This window comes from Nannobrachium achirus, assembly GCF_963921795.1.
Source record: "Nannobrachium achirus genome assembly, chromosome: 11".
In the NCBI taxonomy this organism is placed as follows: domain Eukaryota; kingdom Metazoa; phylum Chordata; class Actinopteri; order Myctophiformes; family Myctophidae; genus Nannobrachium; species Nannobrachium achirus.
Window position 1 is genome coordinate 60,320,116 of NC_137820.1, and position 21,719 is coordinate 60,341,834.

Here is a 21,719-nt window from a genome sequence, read left to right on the forward strand (position 1 = left end):
GGCAGACATTGAGGTTTGGTCAAAAATCCGACAACAGAATGTCAGTATTCGACGTCAGGATGACGTTGGGATAATACGTTGAACAGACGTTGGTTATTGGTCAGTTACCAACACAACCTAAAACCAACCAAATATCAACGTCAATTGACGTCAAATTAATACGTTGATACAACGTTGGAAGTTGACGTTGGTCCAACGTTGGATTTTGGTTAGCTGACGTCGCGACCTAAATCCAACCAAAAATCAACGTCAACGGACGTCGTGTGCCAGCTGGGTATTTTCCCATGGAATTCACTCAAACGCTTAAACTGGTACATCTTGTAATATTTAATATTTTCCTAAAGTATGATATAGTATCTTATCACACCCTTGGTATGAAAACAATGTAAAAGAGTTGCTTGAATGAAATATAATTGATTTAAACAAAAAAACATTTGTTTAATGCGGTTCTTTAGCTGTGTTACATTTGTAAATCATGCTGTTACAATTAATCCCATTTGGGCTTCAAATGTAACATCGGAACAGCGTCCACTCTCGGTTTAATAACTCATGACCTATTTTATCAATTGAAAAACTTGAAGTGGTTTATGATAGCAGACATGTGTAGGTCCTTTGCCTGAAAATATTGGCTATGTAGGTAAAAGAATCTCTGAGTAAAATATTGAAATATGAAAAACGTTACAATCGTGCAGGCTCTCCCCTACTTTTTCCATCACTGGAGGTCTGGTCAGTGGTCATACAGTAGCTGAACATTGCAACATGCATTACCCTTTCCAACCTATATAGGATGTAGTGACGCTGTTAGCAAAGGAAGCCAAAAACGCTACTTAGAAACTGCAACAGAGTTCAGTTAGCTCTCTTCTTCTACGGTCCAATGTTTACCACTCAGAGCTCAGTGCTGCAGCTGACACAAAACGTTTAGCTTTTTATTTAGCAGCTTTTCGGAAGATGTTCTTATGTTATCCATTATAAAACCACATATATATGTATACATATGTCGTCGTCGGTTTGTCGCCTTTGTACTTTAAAGAATAAGGGTAGCGAACATGTTCTTTTCGAGGGACTAGTGTGTAAACTGGCTAAAAACTAGCGACAATGCTAACAGCATCAGCTGAACTTTGGAGATCTGCTGGTACAATCACTGGATTATGACAGGCTGCAAACCAGCCGTGCAAACCAACAAGTGAGTATTCACATATCATTATTGTACCGTCCTGTATGGTGATATTTTGTATGAATTGAGCACAAAGGGACCCCAATTTAAACAAGCATAACAGCTTTCTTGTGCGTTTTATCCTTTTAGTTGACCATGTATCAGTGAACTGTCCTGTTCTGTCTCCTTTTCTGCTGTTGAAATTGATGTTATCCTAGATAAAGTACTATGTTCTACTTCTATCCGTCTGTCTTTCAATGTTATATGAGATACATAAAGTGAGAGCTTTCTAGGATCTCCTTTTAGTTGACCTTGACCTTGTACCAGTGATTTGTGCTGTCATCAAACTGGGAGCAACTAATAATTTGTTCAATCAAACAAAACTCAATTAATCTATATCACTGTTCCCAAACAGTCCTCGGGACCCATCCTTCTGTTTTTTGTTTTTTCATTTATAATATTCAAAATGTGTATACTATATGTAAAAATAAACATTCCCAAAAAAAGAAATTTCATAAATTAGAAAACACCTTTTTTTTTTAAAGCTTGTATAGATCGGCTATTTTAACTAGTTTGGGTCCGGGGCAAACGTCTAATTTCTCTTTTGGGTCACAGGCTAAAAGGTTTGGGAACCACTGATCAACTGAGTATCCATTTCATTGTACCTGTATGGCACTGGTTCATGTCAAGAACCCCCAAAATTGACACTTATCAGCCTGCGGAACCCCCATTTGAAAAGATATGGCAGGGACCTCCATATAAGAGAATATTTTTAGGACTCTTAAGCAGTGATTCTCAACCATTTTAATTTTGACATGCATGCAATATTTAGGCTACGGACCCCCATTTAATACATACCCATAAGGGTACATTTGGTTCCTAACTATCATTTAGCTGGGGACCCCCTGGAACTCCCTGAAGGACTCCTGGGGTTCCCTGGACCCCACTTTAAGAACCAATGCTGTGTGTGTGTGTGTGTGTGTGTGTGTGTGTGTGTGTGTGTGTGTGTGTGTGTGTGTCTGTGTGTGTGTGTGTGTGCGCGCGCGTGTGTGTGCATATGCTTGCGTGTGCGCTTGTTGATTGTCAATGAAGCAAACCAACCTCATGCAGAAACTAGACGCAAACTGTAACTCTAGATTTACAAAAAGAATTACCTTTGGCTGCCCATGCATCCAAACAGAAAAGTCCTATCTGATTGTATTAAACCTAAACAATATTAAACTCTCCAACATTGCAGCTGTACGGAAAGCTTGAATTATCCTCTTGTTATCTGCAAAGTCTTTGTTTGTTAAAATCCACCATACACATGTTATGAGCTACCTTCTGTCAAGAAATTGCGTGCAGAGGATTAAGGCCATGGCTACACAGAGCTGGATTTTTCATATATCCTGTTTTTTTCAGATATCCACATAGAAAAATATCTAGGTCCACACGGAGCTGGATATTTCATATATCCCGGTTTTTCAGATATCCACATAGAAAAATATCTAGGTCCACACGACAGAGATATCTAGGTCTAACAAGCACACACACAGTAAAGTCTTCAGAGATATCCAGGTTCCCTGTCTACACGGATCCAGTGAATCGGATATTTTTCAATCTCTCCACTTATTTATCTGGTTTAAAAAATATCCAGTTTTGCGGCCGAAATATCCAGCTTCATGTGGCTGCAAGCCCCAACAGCACAAAAAAATGTCTAGATTCAGAAATATCCAGCTCCGTGTAGCCATGGCAGTGTTGGGACTCTGGAGTTTTGGAAGCGCTAGTGGGAAATTACTCAATGGTCCTGTGTACCACCTGTTTCTAAATTGCACATAATGCAGGAGAAAGCAGGACGTTTTGTTATGGAAAATGAGCGCTTCCAAACTTCAACACTAGAACTTCAAATAAAAATGTTACTGTTTGATAAAACTGTAAATGTTTTCTCACTGCACTGCAGTATTTTGTGTTATCTATTCTTTTTTTGTAAAGATTTGTTTTTGGGCTTTTTATGCCTTTATTTGATAGGATAGTAGACTGACAGGAAATGGGGAGAGAGATGGGGAATGACATGTGGCAAAGGTATTCCGGATCGGGAATCGAACCGGCGACACCAGCAGGCATCATAGCCTAGTATGTGGTATGCGCCTTGACCACTAGGCCAGCGGGTGCCCCTGTGTTATCTATTCTACATGTTTCACATTATCATTATTATAATGTATTATAATTTATTATCATCATCTAATCAGGATTATGGATGAGGACACTCAGACCTTAAAGCCCAGACGGATCCAGAATCAGAACGTGGTCCATCGTCTGGAGAGGCGCAGGATCTGCTCGGGCCGGGCTGGAGCCCACTGGTACCGCGTGCGCTGCTTCCACCAGAACCTCTTCCCCAACTTCACTGTGGTCAACGTGGAGAAGCCTCCATGCTTCCTCAGAAAGTTCTCCCCAGACGGACGCTGCTTTATTGCCTTCTCCTCTGACCAGACCTCTCTAGAGGTAAGAAGACACAAACCTCCTTGCCACTTTTGCTTAAACCTGTAAAACATGGGTCTTCAACGTTTTCAGGCCAAGGACCCCTTAGTCAAGAGAGAGATGAGCCAGGGACCCCCCCCCCCCCTCCCCCCATAACCCATGTTTGACGGCACAAGTATTTTGGATTCATCGGTCAACTCTTGTTTTCAGATATATAACCACTTGAGCCGTCAATACTTAATAAACTTGCTCTTTTTCCCCTCTACACCAAACCTCTTTGCCGAAAATAGCCGATCTACAAGCTCACAACGCCTCGTAGCGTGAGGCGTTGTGAGCTTGTAGAGCTGCTATTTTTGGCTAAAATTCTAAGAATATGGACACGATGGTTCAAGTGGTTAATATAAAAAAGGAGAAAAAAACTTTCTATCACTCAAAGATTTGGAGGACCCCCTGTAGTAACTCTGAGGTCCCCCTAGGGGTCCCCGGACCCCTGTTGAAGACCCATGCTGTTAAATAAATACGGTAGTTCCTGAGAGCTCTATTATGGTGGCCTCATTCATTCAACATCTGTGATTGATTGGCATCCATGCTGTATAAGTCATGGATTCAGTTTTACACATTCAAATCTAACACATCAATATGTTGCCAAATATCTTGCTCTTGCTTTCGATAAGTACCCAGGGGGCAAACCAGCCTTTTTTTAGGAAACCTGCATTTGCCCCGACATAAAAGGTTGTCCACCAGAAATATTATCTATGACCCAGTAGGATCACAACCTATATGGACAACCCGGTCAATTTGTTCGGAAAAGTTCCAATATGGCCGCCTCAATATTAGCCCCTATTAGTTTTAATGGGGGGTGAATAGGGAAGAAATTTAAACTGAGGGATATTTCCACGAAACTTCACAGGTTGATCAATGGTATACATATGAACATTTTTTGTATTGCAAGTTTCCATGAAATCCAATATGGCCGCCATAACATGGCCTCCATAATATAAGCGCCCAGAAAATAGGTTTGGCTCTAACTTCTGAACCAGATGAGCTAGAAATGCAAACTTGGTGTCTATTTCATGGTGTCTGACCATGGGAGACTCAATGGAATAGCTAATTTTATTATTGGGTGTGTCTGGACCTTTATTGTGCATATTTGCAAGATGGTGGACTCCCAAAATAGAGCTTTAACATAATTTCTACCATGATTGTTGACTGCTTTTGCAAATACAAGCAATATGAATCCATTTGCTAAGATTTATGGCACAGAAGGGACTTATACCTGTATTATTCTTGAGTTTGCATGTTGTCAAAATGGCTGTAATCGAGATATTATATTTCCTGTCCGATTCTACTGTATGTAGTTGTAGCAATGACTTCAGATAAAATCAGAGACCAAAACAATGTATCTTAGAAATTATTTTTTTATTTAAAAAATTAATAAAAAAGAGAGAGATTATCTCAATGAAATGAATGCAACTGCCTTTTTGGGTCTTTCACACATAGACATGCACATGCTTTCCAACAACTTCAGCTTCAGGGAAATTATAATGAACACATGATTAAAACAGGCTGCATTATAATGCAAATAATTGCTAGTCACTATCACTGTCATGTGTACCTATCCTGCTGCATCTTGTCTCCAGTCCTTGGCAACGACACCCCAAGTAGCATGCAATTCCCTTCTTCGCACATGAACAGTTTTTCTGGCAGCCTTTGATACAGCTACATGATATTGCCTTGTCCATTGATATAGGCCAGGCTGGCTCTGTAGATGGACAGGGGACTGCCTTCCCATGGCGGCAGCATGATATAGGCATCTATATCATGCTGCCACTAGGGTTGGGATCCGGAACCGGTTCTTCGGGTACCCGATTCCGAAATTGAGGAACCGGAGCCGGTTCCATCATATTTTCATGACCGGTTCCTATAACGGTTCCTGGAATTTTTCATGAGCGTTCATTTGGACCAGCTGTGTGCATTTCAAGCGACTGTGGTGACGTCTCGCTACATGTGTGAGCAAGGTGGATACGCCCACTCAAAGCAGAGTCTACAACAGCTGATCCAGGATCAGAATGCTAGTATCCTTCGAGACAGACGGAGCTAACGTTAGCGCAGCAGCAAAACTACTCACGATTGTGGTTGCACTTTACAAGAGAGGAAAAAACGAATGCAAAGTGAACAAAATGCAGTGCAATCCTTTCCTGCAAATGTGCAGTCTCCTAAACTCTGTACCAGTGACTGCAGCTGACGCCTGCCGTTTCACTTTCTTCAGTAGCCTAGCAGCTAGTTGCTAACCACGTAGCGCAATGTACAATTCACTCGGCTGGTACTTCATTCATGGTGTTGCATATGATGGACGCGACGTTTGTCTGAGGTTCAGCTTTCACACTGGTAGCAGCTGGGATGAGGATGACAACGAAAGACTAGCCGATCTACAAGCTCACAGCACGTCGTGTGCGACGCGTTGTGAGCTTGTAGATACCAGATCAGCTATTCATTGTTAAATAACCATGTATTCTCCACTATTTGAAAGTCCACCCTTAACCATGCATTTTTATTGTGGTTAAGTTGAAATAGTAGTTATATAAGTTGCTGTAGTAAACAGGGAATCACTTTATTATAATAATTATGAAAGATAGATCTATATCTATATAGGCATATACACATATGCCTATATTAATTGATTGAATAATTTATTAGAAGTTTGCAATAGAAAAAAAGTACAGTTTCATGACAAATCACTGGTACAAGGTCAACTAAAAGGAGATCCTGGAAAGCCGAGGCTTATTTCCACTGGAACCACACTTTAAGTATCTCATATAAAAATATTTATACACATATGCCTATATATATATATACAGTATATGAGAACTTCCGGAACCGTTTTAGGAACCGGTTCTACCCGGAACCGAAAAGGGGTACCCGAAAAAGGCTCGGAATCGGTTCAAACCAAACGGATCCCAACCCTAGCTGCCACCCACCTCCTAGAGTAGACCTTCCAGAGCTGTGGGTGAGAACTAGGGATGTGCGCGTGTACACGGTTATCCGTGTACACGGTTTGAAAACCACTATTCGTTTTGAAAATACAATTCGATTATTCTATTAAATATATTTTTAATTATTGAGATATTAACTTTATTAAACATTTAAACTCTGCGCCCATATTACTGTCTTGTCTTAATAAAATGTTACTTTTTAACAAGCAAATTAAGCAATCCCTTGGTTGATTTGCGGAGCATGCCTGTCTGTGTGACAGTCTGACTGACTGTTGCGCGCTGCAGTGGTCGCGCTGACACGCAGCCACACACCAGGCAGGCTGTCCGCTGCGCAAGTAAATTAATGGCAATTAAGCGACGTGTATCTTAAACATACTGGATGTGAATCACTCGCCTGCACGCTGCATCTGTGATCCGGTCCATGAATTAATCCATATTTTGAGGTGAGAACATGCCAAGGAGAATGCTTAATCATACATTGGCTGAGTATGGAATACCATTATGTAGCTAACTTTGAACAAAGCTGTTGCTCATTACTATAGCGACTCCAGTCAGACAGACATCAGCTGTTATAGCGAGTCTAGCGACCCAGCTGAGACTGATGCGCTAATTATTACTGACCCAGATTCACGCAATGACGTAATTGATAAATTTGAGCAAGATTTCAATATTATATAACATTTTAAAAGGCTTTTATATACTCTTGATACTTTTTTCAAACGAGGTTTGCCCTAATAGATCGAAGTGCTCAGTTTTGGCTATTTTCTGTGTGAAATTACAATAAAAAAAATAATAACAATTAATTTTAGATTAATCGTGTATTCGATTACAAAACGGTCGTGTACACGTCAGTGAAATTAGTCGCTAGGAACATCCCTAGTGAGAACAGAGCAGGATGCATATCTTCCTATCCATCACATGGTCTCAGCCCTTGGACTCGCACAGTGTCGTGCCCTGCCCTTTATTCACAGCCTGAGTGGCAGAGATACCACCAGCTATCCCTTTTTCACTGGAAAGAAGGCATGGTTCAAGACCAGCATGGGTCTAGATCTCCCTGCACTTCAGGAGTTTGGTGAAAATTCCTCTTATTCCCTCTCAGAGGATGTCAAGAATCAGGCTAGAGACCTCACGATAGCTGTATATGCATCAAAAGCTGACCATTCGGAGGACTTTGACCTGGCAAAGCTGAGAGTGTACAAGTTCCTAAATAACCGATCAACCCTGTTGAAGCTGCTGCCACCTACAGAAAATGCCTTTGGCCTGCACCTGAAAAGAGCTGCTCTTGCAGCCATAATAGATAAAACTGCACACATCGCGAAGCCAGACATCCCTTGCTTCACTGAATATGGATGGTCTCTCAGTGATGGGAAGGCAGTCCCCTGTCCATCTACAGAGCCAGCCTGTCCTATATCAATGGACAAGGCAATATCATGAAGCTGTATCAAAGGCTGCCAGAAAAACTGTTCATGTGCCATCCATCCATCCATCCATCTTCAACCGCTTATCCGGAATCGGGTCGCGGGGGTAACGGTTCCAACTGAGACTTCCAGATTTCCTTATCCTGAGTAACTTCCTCCACTCCCTCTGGGAGTATACCGAGGCGTTCCCAGGCCAGTCTGGAGATATAATCCTTCCATCTGGTCTTAGGTCTGCCACGGGGTCTCCTCCCAGTGGGACGTGCATCGAGGACCTTCCTAGGAAGGCGCTCGGGGGGCATCCGTACTAGATGCCCGAACCACCTAAGCTGACTCCTTTCCAAGTGAAGGAGCAGCGGTTCTACTCCAAGTCTCTCTCGGGTGATTGAACTTCATGTGCGAAGAAGGGAATTGCATGCTACTTGGGGTGTCGTTGCCAAGGACTGGAGACAAGATGCAGGATAGGTAGGTACACATGACAGTGATAGTGACTAGCAATTATTTGCATTATAATGCAGCCTGTTTTAATCATGTGTTCATTATAATTTCCCTGAAGCTGAAGTTGTTGGAAAGCATGTGCATGTCTATGTGTGAAAGACCCAAAAAGGCAGTTGCATTCATTTCATTGAGATAATCTCTCTCTTTTTTTAATAATTTTTAAAATAAAAATAAAAATTCTAAGATACATTGTTTTGGTCTCTGATTTTATCTGAAGTCATTGCTACAAGTAGAATCGGACAGGAAATATAATATCTCGTTTACAGCCATTTTGACAACATGCAAACTCAAGAATAATACAGGTCCCTTCTGTGCCATAAATCTTAGCAAATGGATTCATATTGCTTGTATTTGCAAAAGCAGTCAACAATCATGGTAGAAATTATGTTAAAGCTCTATTTTGGGAATCCACCATCTTGCAAATATGCACAATAAAGGTCCAGACACACCCAATAATAAAATTAGCTATTCCATTGAGTCTCCCATGGTCAGACACCATGAAATAGACACCAAGTTTCCGTTTCTAGCTCATCTGGTTCAGAAGTTAGAGGCAAAACCTATTTTCTGGGTCCTTACATTATGGAGGCCATGTTATGGCGGCCATATTGGATTTCATGGAAACTTGCAATACAAAAAATGTTCATATGTATACCATTGATCAACCTGTGAAGTTTCGTGGAAATATCCCTCAGTTTAAATTTCTTCCCTATTCACCCCCCATTAAAACTAATAGGGGCTAATATTGAGGCGGCCATATTGGAACTTTTCCGAACAAATTGACCGGGTTGTCCATATAGGTTGTGATCCTACTGGGTCATAGATAATATTTCTGGTGGACAACCTTTTATGTCGGGGCAAATGCAGCACACCTTCCTTTGCCCCCTGGGTAAAGAGCGTTTGGTACTGTATGCCAAAATAGTAAATTCTAATGGGCCCTACACAGAATATCGTCGTTGTCGGGTGGAAACCTTGTATGTCCAAAACCGTTTGTTTTGTATTTATCATTTTAAAAATGATTTAAACTAGTGAAAACAGCTGTGCGAGGCGTTGTGTGCTTGTAGATCTGCTGTTTTCACTACTTTTGTGCGACGACCTTGTATGATGAAGCAGGGCTTTACTTGCGAAAAAACATACAAATTTGAAACTTGGAGATACAAGGTTTCTGCCCGACAGTGACGATATGTTTGTTGGGAACAAACCAACACACCTCTGTGGAAGTCAGCTGGGAGTGTTTTAACCACAACGGGCATCTCTTACTGCCTCCTGACATCCATGTTTCTCCCACAGATCTATGAGTACCAGGGCTGCCAGGCAGCCCAGGACCTGCTGAGAGGGCAGGAGGGTGAGACGCTCTCCACGGCCAATGACCAGCGCTCCCTCAACATCCGTGGCCGCCTGTTTGAGCGCTTCTTCTCCTTGCTCCATGTCACTAATGTGGCGTCTAACGGGGAGCACCTCAATCGGGAGTGTAGTCTTTTCACAGATGACTGTCGCTATGTCATTGTTGGGTCAGCTGCGTATGTCCCTGAAGAGCCGCCGCCATACTTTTTTGAGGTACGGTTACGTTTCACAAACTCTAGTCTTCACCTTCATTTTGTTCTTTACTATAGGTCAATATGTGGTTTAATTGTCTGTTTTAACCTGTTACGCCCCAGGGGTGTCCAGGGGAAAAATCCGCCTAAAATGTATGCCCAAATTGGAACAGTTGTGGACACAAAACTACAATGATTGTGGCTACTCTTGACTTTATTTCTTCACCGAAGATTAAAACACAAAGAATTCACAAATGCAGTGTAAATAATAACATTTCTCTTACCAAATTGTCCTGCTGTGATCATTTACCTAGGAAAAGATGATTGAAAAAGACCTCCTCCTATGGAATTTTTGCATTCTGAATAGTGAATGAGCCTCAAGACCTCATTGAAAACATATATAATTGAATAGAAAAATTGTTCACCAAAGTGTCATCAATTGATAGGCAAAGTTGTATGAATATATTTCAAACTATGTAAACTCTACAGATGTTTTAGTGAGAGTAGTGCTGTAATATTTGAAATGTTAAAGTATAGGGTGAAAAATGATAAAAACTAGTAACAATAAGTAGTAATAATAATACTGTAATATGAGTAATGTATGGATGAAACGTACAATGGCAGCTGATTACTATGATCTAGGCCCACTGTAACAATAATCAACAATGAAATTGTAGTTTGATTTGGTCTCTATTGATTTATTGACATTTATTGACAGCTGTTCAGAGGTCAACACCTTTTGCCCCCGCCGGCAGGGGCAATGGGGTTCAAGAGGTTAAGGAGTGTTGTGTCCTAAAGCCTAGGCCAGTGATATTCAACTGGTGGCCCGTGGGCCAAATCCGGCCCCTGGGGAGCTTTCTTGTGGCCCCATTCCAGATTCCAAATATTTATTATTTTATTACTTTTATGGTGCGAAGGTAGCTGTCCAGCCATGTAACAAAGGTGCAACAGCTTCATGATTTCTTACACGTTAAACATGGCGGGGAAAAAAACAGTGGCACATATACTTGAAAGGCATTATTTGAGTAAAAGTACAGATATCTTATCTTACAGATGTTTCACTATTGTAAAAGTTAAACTCTTCCTTAAGAAAATAACTTGGCTTGGGTCAAAGTGTTGCAGTTCACACGTAGAAAGGTATCTGGTGTTAAAATGTATCAAAAGTAAAAGTACAATAATTATCAAAAGTACAGTATTAAGACAAAACAGCCAGAAATGATGTGTACTTTTACTACTTCTGTACATCTCAGTACTTTCAAAATGATGTAGCTTTCAATTAATTTGTTTTATTTTATATTTTTTTCATGTAGCCAGGTAGCAACAGATGAGTTTTAAGTGCAGTCCGTTCATCACATGCCATCTCCATCCATTTGTAGCAACTATTTCTGGATTTTGAGAGGATGTTATCCATTACATGAAAAAAAGAAATTCTCCATCTGCAGTGCACTGTCCATCCATCTTCATTCACTTGAGGGTTTTACACAGTATGTTTCTTTCATCCTAAATAGCGGTCTGGTCTGAAAGATGCTAGAGCTCTCAACTAATGGTTAATGAAACACATAACAGCCTGTGCTCTCATCAGCTGAGTGCTCAGGCCTCAGACATAACCAAAATGCAAAAACCTTTCATTCATACGAACATGTAAACACTTCACCTTGCAAGTCTGTCTCCAATATTTTTCTCACAGACGCGCCCGTCCATGCCAGGGATCCGTGCATAGAACAAACTGAAATATCTACTTCCTATTTTCTTAATATCAAAATCAAAGCCTGTACACTATAACTGACTGCCACAGACATTATCCTATTTGCATCAAAATGCATGAATGCAGTATAAATCAGGCCCTAATAAGTTATATAATGGACACAGCATGTCCATTGTTGTGTCCTATCAGACCTACAGTATAGCACACAACAAACGGTCAAACTGTTAACCGTGAACATTTGTTCATTTTGGTTGTAACAGTCTTGTGGCCCCTGACTTCAAGTCATTTTACAATTGTGGCCCCCTGCCTAATCTAGTTGAATACACCTGGCCTAGGCGACGGTGTTGTTTTTGACAGCAAATTTTGATTTAGTTTCAGTCATAGTCTTTTGATTAAAATGTAATTTAATTTTAGTCTCCTGAAAAGTTTTAGTTTTAGTAAAATTTTAGTCGACTAAATATAAGATTTTATGGCGACTAAATCTACAGTTGATTTAGTCAACTGAAATGTATTTTTGGCAGGCCTTGATGTCATCGTAATGACTGATTTTACACTTGATTGCGTGCTGAAAATAGCCGATCTTCAAGCTCACAACACGTCGCAGCGCGACGCGTTGTGAGCTTGTAGATCTGCTATTTTCAGCATGCAACACCTAAGAGCAACCAAACATAAAATGACTCTCTTCAGCACTAGTCCCCTCCCTAACGTTTTAGTCTAGTTTTTATTTTGTTGACGAAATTGTCAATATATTTAGTCTTAGTTTTAGTCATCACAGCTTAGTTTTTATTTCGTTTTTATGTGGTTTTTGTCAGTGAAAAAAACGCAGTCGACAAACATTTTTCGTCAGTTTTAGTCGACAAAATCAACACTGCTAGGCGATCTGCACAACATTGACCGGTATGAATGTGGGTTTTTGTCTCTTAACCAGGTGTACCGCAACAACGAGTCGGTGACTCCCAACCCGCGGTCTCCCCTAGAGGACTACTCCCTCCACATCATCGACCTCCACACAGGCCGGCTGTGTGACACCAGGTCCTTTAAGTGTGACAAGATCATCCTCTCCCACAACCAGGGGCTCTACCTTTACAGGAACATCCTGGCTGTGCTGTCGGTCCAGCAGCAGACCATACACGTCTTTCAGGTGAATGGACAAACATTACTCATGCTTTTATCCAGGCGAAAGCTGTAGTTTCAGTAGTCAGATTGATTGTAAAACTGTGTGTGATGGTCATGCCTCAACATTGATACAATGTACAGTAATACAACTGCTATATATTCTGTGTTTAATTGCTTCTTTGAGGTGAACGATATTATTGTGATTACCAGTAAGACTTCCTAATCGGGAGATAAGCGACCATCAGGTCGCATGTATACACAAATTGGCCTGTAAATGTCCATTAATTAGACCCTCCAGAAAAACGCGGGCAAAAATCCTTGATTATGCGGGCTAAAATCCTTGATTTTGCGGGCAAAAATCCTTGATTATGCGGTGAATTATGCAGGGTTTTTGTGTGAATTTATGCGATGACAATGCGAAACTATGCGAAATATGCGGGAACTTGTGAAAGTTGCGATTAAATGCGAAATTATGCGAAATATGCGGGAACTTAAAAAACATATTTATAGCCTATGTACAGTATATATACATATTATAATAAAAATTGATAACTATTAATTAAACCACTTTAATATACAGTACACTGGCTATTTGGAAATAGACAATCTACAAGCTCACAACATCACTAAGTAGTCATCAAAGTAGTCAAAACACGAATTTAAGGGTCCTTGAGTGAATTGAGAAATGCAAAACAGACTTTTTTGACTGCCTTTCATTATTTTCAAGGCAAAAAAGCAAACCTCTGTCAAATATCTGCAATTTAATTACCTTAATGGGCTACATCAAGGCAAAAATAATTACCCTATGGCCTATGCGATTGCTAAGGATACAGCTCACTGCTAAAGCAAAACTCTGGTTTATTTATGTGGTTTTGCTCTCTCTAAAGGGATTTAAGGGATTAAAATGTTATGCATTCAATTGCTGTTCCTATCCATCCATGGAATACTGCGTGCTACTTTTTTTCGGAGAGGTGCTCGTTTGCTTTGAACGGCAACGACACAACGTTTCAAACGGAGTACAATGGAGACCTCAAAACAAGTAATTTGTCATTTCTTGAAGTTTGAGGACCGAGGAAGAGTGTGTTATTCTAGCGTCACGTTGGCGAGGGCCAACGCTCATACCGTATAGCCTACATTATGCCTGCATCTCTCTCTCTGTCTGCCTCCAGTTCTCACGGTGCAGCATGCACGCAATCGCACGGCACACACACACACACACACACACACACACACACACACACACACACACACAGAGAGAGAGAGAGGAGCCACGTGTTTCTCAGCGCATCATTGTTTTGCTTCTGTTTTGTGTCTGAACGTGATTGAACGGTGAAGCATGACTATACTTTTATGCGAAAAAGTGCGGGGATTGTGAAATCAAGCGATGCCCGCATATTTCGCATATTTTCCGCGGAAATATGCGGTGAATATGCGGGGATTGTGAAATCATGCGAGCCCCCGCATAATCAGCGGCATTTATTGATTATTGCGGGAAATTCTGCGATCGCATAATCGCGTTTTTCTGGAGGGTGTAATTAATGTTGTCTGCAAAAAGCAACCTCATGGTGGCGCTAGAAGAGGGGCATGTGAGAAATCAGGTTGTGGTTTGCCAGCCAAGGAGTGTGTGTGCAACGTTTGGCATGTATAGGGGCAACGGTGCCGGAGATAAGAGTAGGGCCAAAAGTGTGACGTGACGTGATCGACAGAGGGACTGACTGACGGACTGACAGACAGCCGGTGGAGGTTTTCGTAGTAACTTAACAATTATTATTGCTGCTACAATGTCTCAGTAAACCAGAACGAAAAAAAACTCTACTCTGCTCATACACAAGATCTAACAAAGAAAACGATGCCTTTTTGTCTTCTCACATGTCTTTGTCTTCCTCATGCCCTCCCCACCCGCAGGTGACTCCAGAGGGGACGTTCCTGGACGTGAGAACTATTGGTCGCTTCTGTTACGAAGACGACCTCCTGACTCTCTCTGCTGTTTACACGGAGGCTCAGCCTGAGGGTCAGCCTGGTTTACCCCGCCTCTACACAGACAAAACCATCAACTCCCTCAAACACAGACTGCTGGTCTATCTGTGGAAGAGGGCAGAGCAGGACGGCAGTGCCACAGCAAAGAGGAGGTTTCATCACTTTTCCTCCATCTTGCTTATTTGTTCACCGAAGATTAAAACACAAAAATTGTATCGCATGCTGTGGGTCACACTTGAATATTAATTAGATAACCGCTTTAGCAGGTGACCATACCTGAGTAGGTCGAGAGGCAATCAGGACAGAGCCCGGCTCGGAGAGTATATTTTCGTTGGTGCCTTACCCCTTATCCGTAAACTTCTTTGCATTTTTTCACTATTTTGAAAAACATTTTAAAATACTTCAAATAGCCGATCTACATCGACATGTTGTGAGCTTGTAGATCAGCTATTTGAACTATTATATATGTTTTTCAATAGAGTAAATAATGGCAGAAATGTTTAGGGATAATGGGTAAGGCACTGGTGAAAATAGGGCCCTATGTGTCGAGGTGTCCTGGAGCAAGATACGCTATCCGGCTCTCCCATGCACTCATCATAGCCATCTGAACTGCCATCAGCAGGGTGATGCTGTAAAAGCAATGTCCCTTCCCCAGTGGACCAGAAATACTCCATGGGTTTTTAGGTTTTGACCATTTTATCTTTTGGTTAAAGGCTGTTTGCCCAGAACAGGGAACATAAGGTTCATGTTATTACATTTCTGAGAGCTGCGGAGAAAAAGAATCCTAGAGCTGATCTCCAGGGCAACTTGCTGGCTGTGTTTCTGAACCTGTGAGTTGTGCATTCTGAAACAGAATATGTCCTTAATTGGACTGCTTTTCTACTCCTGGAAGAGGCTTAGCGGGATGGTAACACCTCCAGTTACAAACGGTTAGCTTTTCTTCCTCCAATTCAGAAGAAACTCTGCCCCGCTGAGTGCATATCTCTAGCAGGCTGCGTTGCCTAGCCAAGGCTGTGTAAGTCATGTGTTGCAGTCATCAGGACACTTGGAAGCTGGGGTGCGGCTGCATTTCATTTGTGGCTATGGGCAGAAGTGAAAGCAATTTTGAGGTGCGCTTTAGAGACCCCTCGACTTGCAATTCCCATTTGGGGTTGATTGGATGTTTCGTTCAAGATACTAGGACAATTATTTGAGGCAATAGGCCCCTCCGCAGATTTTTGAAGCCAAAAGGTTTTTCATATGGAATATCCAAGACCTGTTGATGATGATGCTCATTGTCACATGACTTACAAGATCATTCCTTCACGGTGTCAGTATCTGGATGAAATTAAAAATGATTAGATATTATTACAAATTATTTTTGTAAAAAAAAGACATACCAATCCACTTATTTTATATCAATACCAGGATAAATTAAATCCTAAGAGGTCTGTGGCTCTGTTAGTCAGCTTAAACCAAAAGTTACTTTTTTCCCCGCTAATATATAAATGTATTATTTTTGACAGAGAGGACAGACTTGTGTATAGGTCATGGCTACCTTCGTCCTTCTTCATCATCCAGTAGGTGAAGTACACATGTTGTCCTGCTGTGGACGACGTGTGAATGTTTGTTTACACTGCTGACCCTCTGAGGGCCCAACGGGCCAGGGACCGACTGAATGACTTGACTCACTCCCACACAAAACATAATCGCAGCCTCCTGATCTGTCTGAGATAATAAACAGTAGTAAGATCAACAAATTATCAAAAGTAATCAACTGCTGTAATAGAAATGAATGAACTCTCTGTTGATAAATGGAAACCTTTTGATTATTCTTTTAGGGTAATTTTCTTTATGTTTCAGTGGCCTCTTGTGTTCAATAGGTGTGTCTGTGTGTGTTTAGGTTCTTTCAGTTCTTTGATCAGTTGAGGAGTCTGAGGATGTGGAAGATGCAGTTGTTAGATGAACACCACCTCTTCATTAAATATACCAGTGAAGATGTGGTCACACTCAGGGTCACAGACCCCTCACAGGTTGGAACACACACACGCTCAACACTTTTCTTTCAACTCCTTGAGTTTTTCCTCATTATTTCATCAATTTAGTCATTCTTATTCCCCCCACGTGTCTAGTCCCTGTCACTGCCAACCCCTACTGTTTGCCAGTCATTTCTTTTCACCTGACAGTGAGGAGTTTCACAAGAAGGGCGCAACACCTGCAGAGAAATGCAGTATCCCTCCCAGCTGACCAACCTGAAGGAGTCGATAGTTACGATAGAGATCAATGCGCCACACTGCGTTGTGAGCTTAGATCGTCTAATTTTGCTACTTTTGTGTGACCCTTTAGTATGCCAAAGTAGGGCATTAGTTTATGAAGAGACATAAAAAGTTGAATTATGGAGATACAAGGTTTCTACCCGACAGCAACGATCTCATTGTGGTTACCGCTAATCGTAATACGTTGCATAAAGTACACTCTGCCCTCTCTCTCTCTCCCTTTTCATTTCTCCCAGCCTTCATTTTTCGTGGTGTATAACATGGTGTCTACAGAGGTGCTGGCCGTGTTTGAGAATACCTCTGACCAGCTGCTGGAGCTGTTTGAGAATTTCTGTGACCTGTTCAGGAACGCCACCCTCCACAGCCAGGCTGTCCAATTCCCCTGCTCAGCCTCCTCCAACAACTACGCACGACAGGTCCAGAGAAGGTACTGTCTGTGTGTGTGTGTGTGTGTGTGTGTGTGTGTGTGTGTGTGTGTGTGTGTGTGTGTGTGGGGGTGTGGGTGTGGGTGTGGGTGTGGGTGTGGGACCCGGAGGGTGGGGTGCTTTTCTTGTATTGTTGTCAGACTTGTTGAATTGACCGGGGGGCACGGTGGTACAGTCGGTTGCACTGTCGCCTCACAGCTAGAAGGTCCTGGGTTCGATTCCCGCAGGGGGATGCTGTGGGTGCTGGGGGCGTGTTCCCTCCTCCGCGTCATCAGTGCCCATACCCTAAGTGGAGTTTACTTGTTCTCCCCGTGTCACCTAGGGTAAAAATGTACCCTCACAAAAACATGCAGTAATGCTGGTCTCTATACTGCCTCCCCCTGAACAGCCGGGGTGCCTGATGGAGGGGAAAGGAACTGATTGGAATAACGTGTTCCTTCCACGTGCTACGTCCAACCAGGGAAACTCCTCCCTGTCAGGTGAAAAGAAGCGGCTTGGACTAGTCATGCATAGAAGGAAGCACGAGGCAGTCCGTTGCTCTCCCAAGGTTGGCAGAGGGAGTGTATCGCCCAGGATTACATTAGATAATTGGCACTGGGTGAAAAATGCGTTGCAAAATCGTGGGATAAAAATTATAAAGTAAAAAAAAAGACTTGTTGAATTGACCTGAAGTGCCTCTGTCCTCGTCCCCAGGTTTAAAGACACCATAGTGAATGCTAAGTATGGTGGACACACGGAGGCTGTGCGTCGGCTGCTGGGCCAGCTGCCCATCAGTGCCCAGTCCTACAGCAGCAGCCCTTACCTGGATCTCTCTCTCTTCAGCTACGATGACAAGTGGGTTTCTGTGATGGAGAGGCCCAAGACCTGTGGGGACCACCCTATAAGGTACTGAAACCATTCCACATGGTGTCAGTCAGTGATGCTCAAACTGTTAAGCTTTAACTCATGCGCTGCCAGAGTAAATAAAAATCCCAGCCTTTCAATAGTCACAGAATATTTAGAGATGTTGATCGATCCCCTGATGTTTTCATTTCAATCATCAGTTATATATTTATGGGCCGTTGAATATAGCATTTCTGGCCAAAAATGCAGAGGAGAACAATGGAGGTGAGATACAGGCTTTTTTCCCAAATGGGGAGGTGAACAGTGGATGAGATATTGCGATCACGTAAACTGGTGGCTAACGGGCCAATCCTATTTTGTCTGTTTATAAAGAATGCTTGTGGAATGTTGTGCCCGTGATCAATATTCCTGCTGCAAAGATTGTCACTTTATGACAACACTGGAAAAATTATTATAAACCTATTAGGGCTGTCTTCGAACTCAGGTAATGCTAATGTTACTACTAGTAGCACTGCCCCCGTACACTTTGGAAATTGCCGATGGATCTACAAGCTTGCAACGCAGCCAACACATACACACACTCGCACACACAGGGTATAGCTTAATGAAATGAACTGCTCAAATGCACCGCTCCACTTCAAACTGGGTTTGATTTAATGTTTTACTAAGACTAGAGGTGCTGTTAAATGGGCCTTATTTGGTATGCAACTACCTCTAAGCAACCGATATGAACAATTGAGTAAATAGTAGGTCTTGACAAAAGCGTTAACAGACACTACAGAGTGACCATCCCCTTGCTTTTCCTTCCCTCTAGGTTCTATGCACGGGACTCAGGCCTCCTGAAGTTCAAGATCCAAGCAGGCCTGTTGGGCCGGCCAGTCAACCACACTGTGCGTCGTCTGGTGGCTTTTACCTTCCATCCCTTTGAGCCCTTCGCCATCTCCGTCCAGCGCACCAACGCAGAGTACGTCGTCAACTTCCACATGAGGCACGTGTGCGTATGAAGCAGGAAGGTCTTGTGGGTTCTAGAGTGTGCGCGCGGTGGCAAAACACAACTTTTGCAGCCCGCAGACGTTCAGACACTTTTTCCCTCAGCCGTTTAGGGCCAGTATGACCAGCCTTTTGAGGATTAGACGGCTACACATCGCTCTCCCTTATTCTCCTACAAACAAACAGCAGCAGAGCAGCTGTTGTCTCTGGCCTCCATGAGGCATCAGAGGAGAACGTCATGCTTAACCCTTCTCCCCATTCCTCTCCCTCTTCAGTCAAACAGTTGTGGCTCTCCTTCTGCTCTTTCTCTCCCTGGGAGAGAAAGCAGTAATTGCACCTCTCCCTCTTGCATCCCCCCGTCCTCTCCTCCTCAGAACAAAGAGGACCCTGTAGGGGACGGAGGCTGATGGAGGTGTAAATGGAGAGGTGGGGGAAGTGATTGATGTGGGATGTAGGTGGAAGCTGCTGGTCGTTGGGCCGCTCAGAAGGGTCCAGACTCCAAAGACATTTGTTTTCTTTTAAATATCCCCCTCACCATCCACTCATAATCACACTTGGATAGCTGCTTAGTTTGTCACGGATCTGCTAATCTCTCAAGAACAGACTCACTGATGAGAGAAAAGGAACTTTTTTGACGATGGCTAGCCAGATTGCAGATCTGCATACAAAACCCCTACCACCAGGTGAAATAAATATACTATCTCTAGGAGCCGGAAAAGGGGCTATATAGATGACATTCCTTTTTTTTATAAATATTTTAAATCTAATCATTTTTACATGGATTTTCTGTTTTATTATTTTTTTATTTTACGTCTTATTGGAATGGATGGTTGTGTGTCAATAAAATGGTATAAATGTTATACACTGTTTAACAGTTTTTACTCATCCTAAAAAGTGGCATTGGTTTCACTTACAGTAGCAGCAGACAACCTAGTATTTCTAATTCTCGAGTTTGGAATGTTGCCTTGACATCTGTTGTGAGAAACAACATTTGTCCATGCACTTATGAATGTGCAAAAGCCCTGCAGTGGGGGAAATGAAGACACTTTAAATGGAGATATTGTTTTGCTGAGACAATGGCAACATTGTTGCTTCATATCCAGTTGTGCTTTTTATGGAGAAGATGCCTATTTTTATTATATGATTGTGTTAAGAAAAATGTCTTGCTTGACAAAAGGGGTCTAGAGATCAGACAAATGGCCACAAAAACTGCACTTGAGTGATTTATTATAAACTTGAAACATTGTTAGTTATGTCTAACAGGCGGTAGTTGATGAGCAAAAGAGGACAAAATGTGCCACAGAGGCACAAGAAAATCCAGGTCCAGGCACTCAGTTGGATTTTGAAATACAAGGCCTTTATTTGAACGGGCTGGAACATGGGTGTTTTTTAATGTTCTAGCCCGTTCAAATAAAGGCCTTGTATTTCAAAATCCACCTGACCTGAGTGCCTGGACCTGGATTTTTTGTGCCTCTTCACTTTCATGAGCACCGGTGGTTTGAGGGATACCAGTATCCCTCTATCTTCTTTCTAGGCTTTAGTTGATGCTGGCTATCTAGATTGTTAATTGGGAGTCGTTTGTTTTTCTGACTTTGTTTATAAGAATCTCTCTTTTTTCTCGTTTTATATGACTGGCCTGTTAACAGGGTGAATTTCTTAAATTTGGATTTGGCCTATGGGTGGAAATATGGGATTCCTGCAACAGCCTTTCTCTCGAACTGTACATGTACAGTGTAAATGGTGCATTTATATAGAGCCTTTATATTCAAGGCGCTTTACAGAGATTGTGCATTACATTCACCCATTCATACACCCACTCATCGGGAGCAATTAGGGGTTCAGAGTCTTGCTCAAGGACTCTTCGACACTAACTGTGGGGGAGTCCGGGATCGAACTGGGAACCCTCCATGTTCTAAGACGGCAACTCTACCCCAGAGCCACTGCCGCCCGTTACATACTTAGTACATAGTTTTAGTTATATCTAATGTAGTTCTGTTCTGAAGTGGATTGCATAAGCTCAAGGTAGATATTTACCACACGTGCAGTTGTGCATGTAATGATACACACTGATGTGCAAATGGTCTCTCACACACATACACACACTCGCACACCAATGAACTTTATAAATACACACACAGATGTACAAAACATAAATAGGTTAACACACACAAATCCACAAATAAGCAAAATATCTAATACATGAACACCCGGGCAGCTGTGAGGGCTTATGGCCGTGCAGTGAACAGGTGCAAGGGATTAACTGTCCACCTAGCCTCTGGTTACAAACTGTACGCTGGGCTGGGGAAGTGTGTTATTTTTGGCCTGCGACACCGTCGTACGACGGAGCATGAATCAGGCAT

General features: G+C 42.2%; 1 protein-coding gene across 1 annotated transcript; it reads left to right on the forward strand.

Annotated features, from left to right (window-relative positions):
* Positions 1–935: 935 nt before the first annotated feature.
* det1 (DET1 partner of COP1 E3 ubiquitin ligase) lies at positions 936–20,164 on the forward strand. Its single transcript, XM_080736669.1, has 9 exons — positions 936–1,183; positions 3,382–3,634; positions 9,804–10,070; positions 12,682–12,894; positions 14,775–14,998; positions 16,729–16,858; positions 17,338–17,528; positions 18,220–18,411; positions 19,184–20,164. The coding sequence occupies exons 1-9, from the start codon at positions 1,149–1,151 to the stop codon at positions 19,371–19,373; spliced, it is 1,695 nt and encodes a 564-aa protein (XP_080592795.1). The 5' UTR covers positions 936–1,148; the 3' UTR covers positions 19,374–20,164.
* Positions 20,165–21,719: the final 1,555 nt, after the last annotated feature.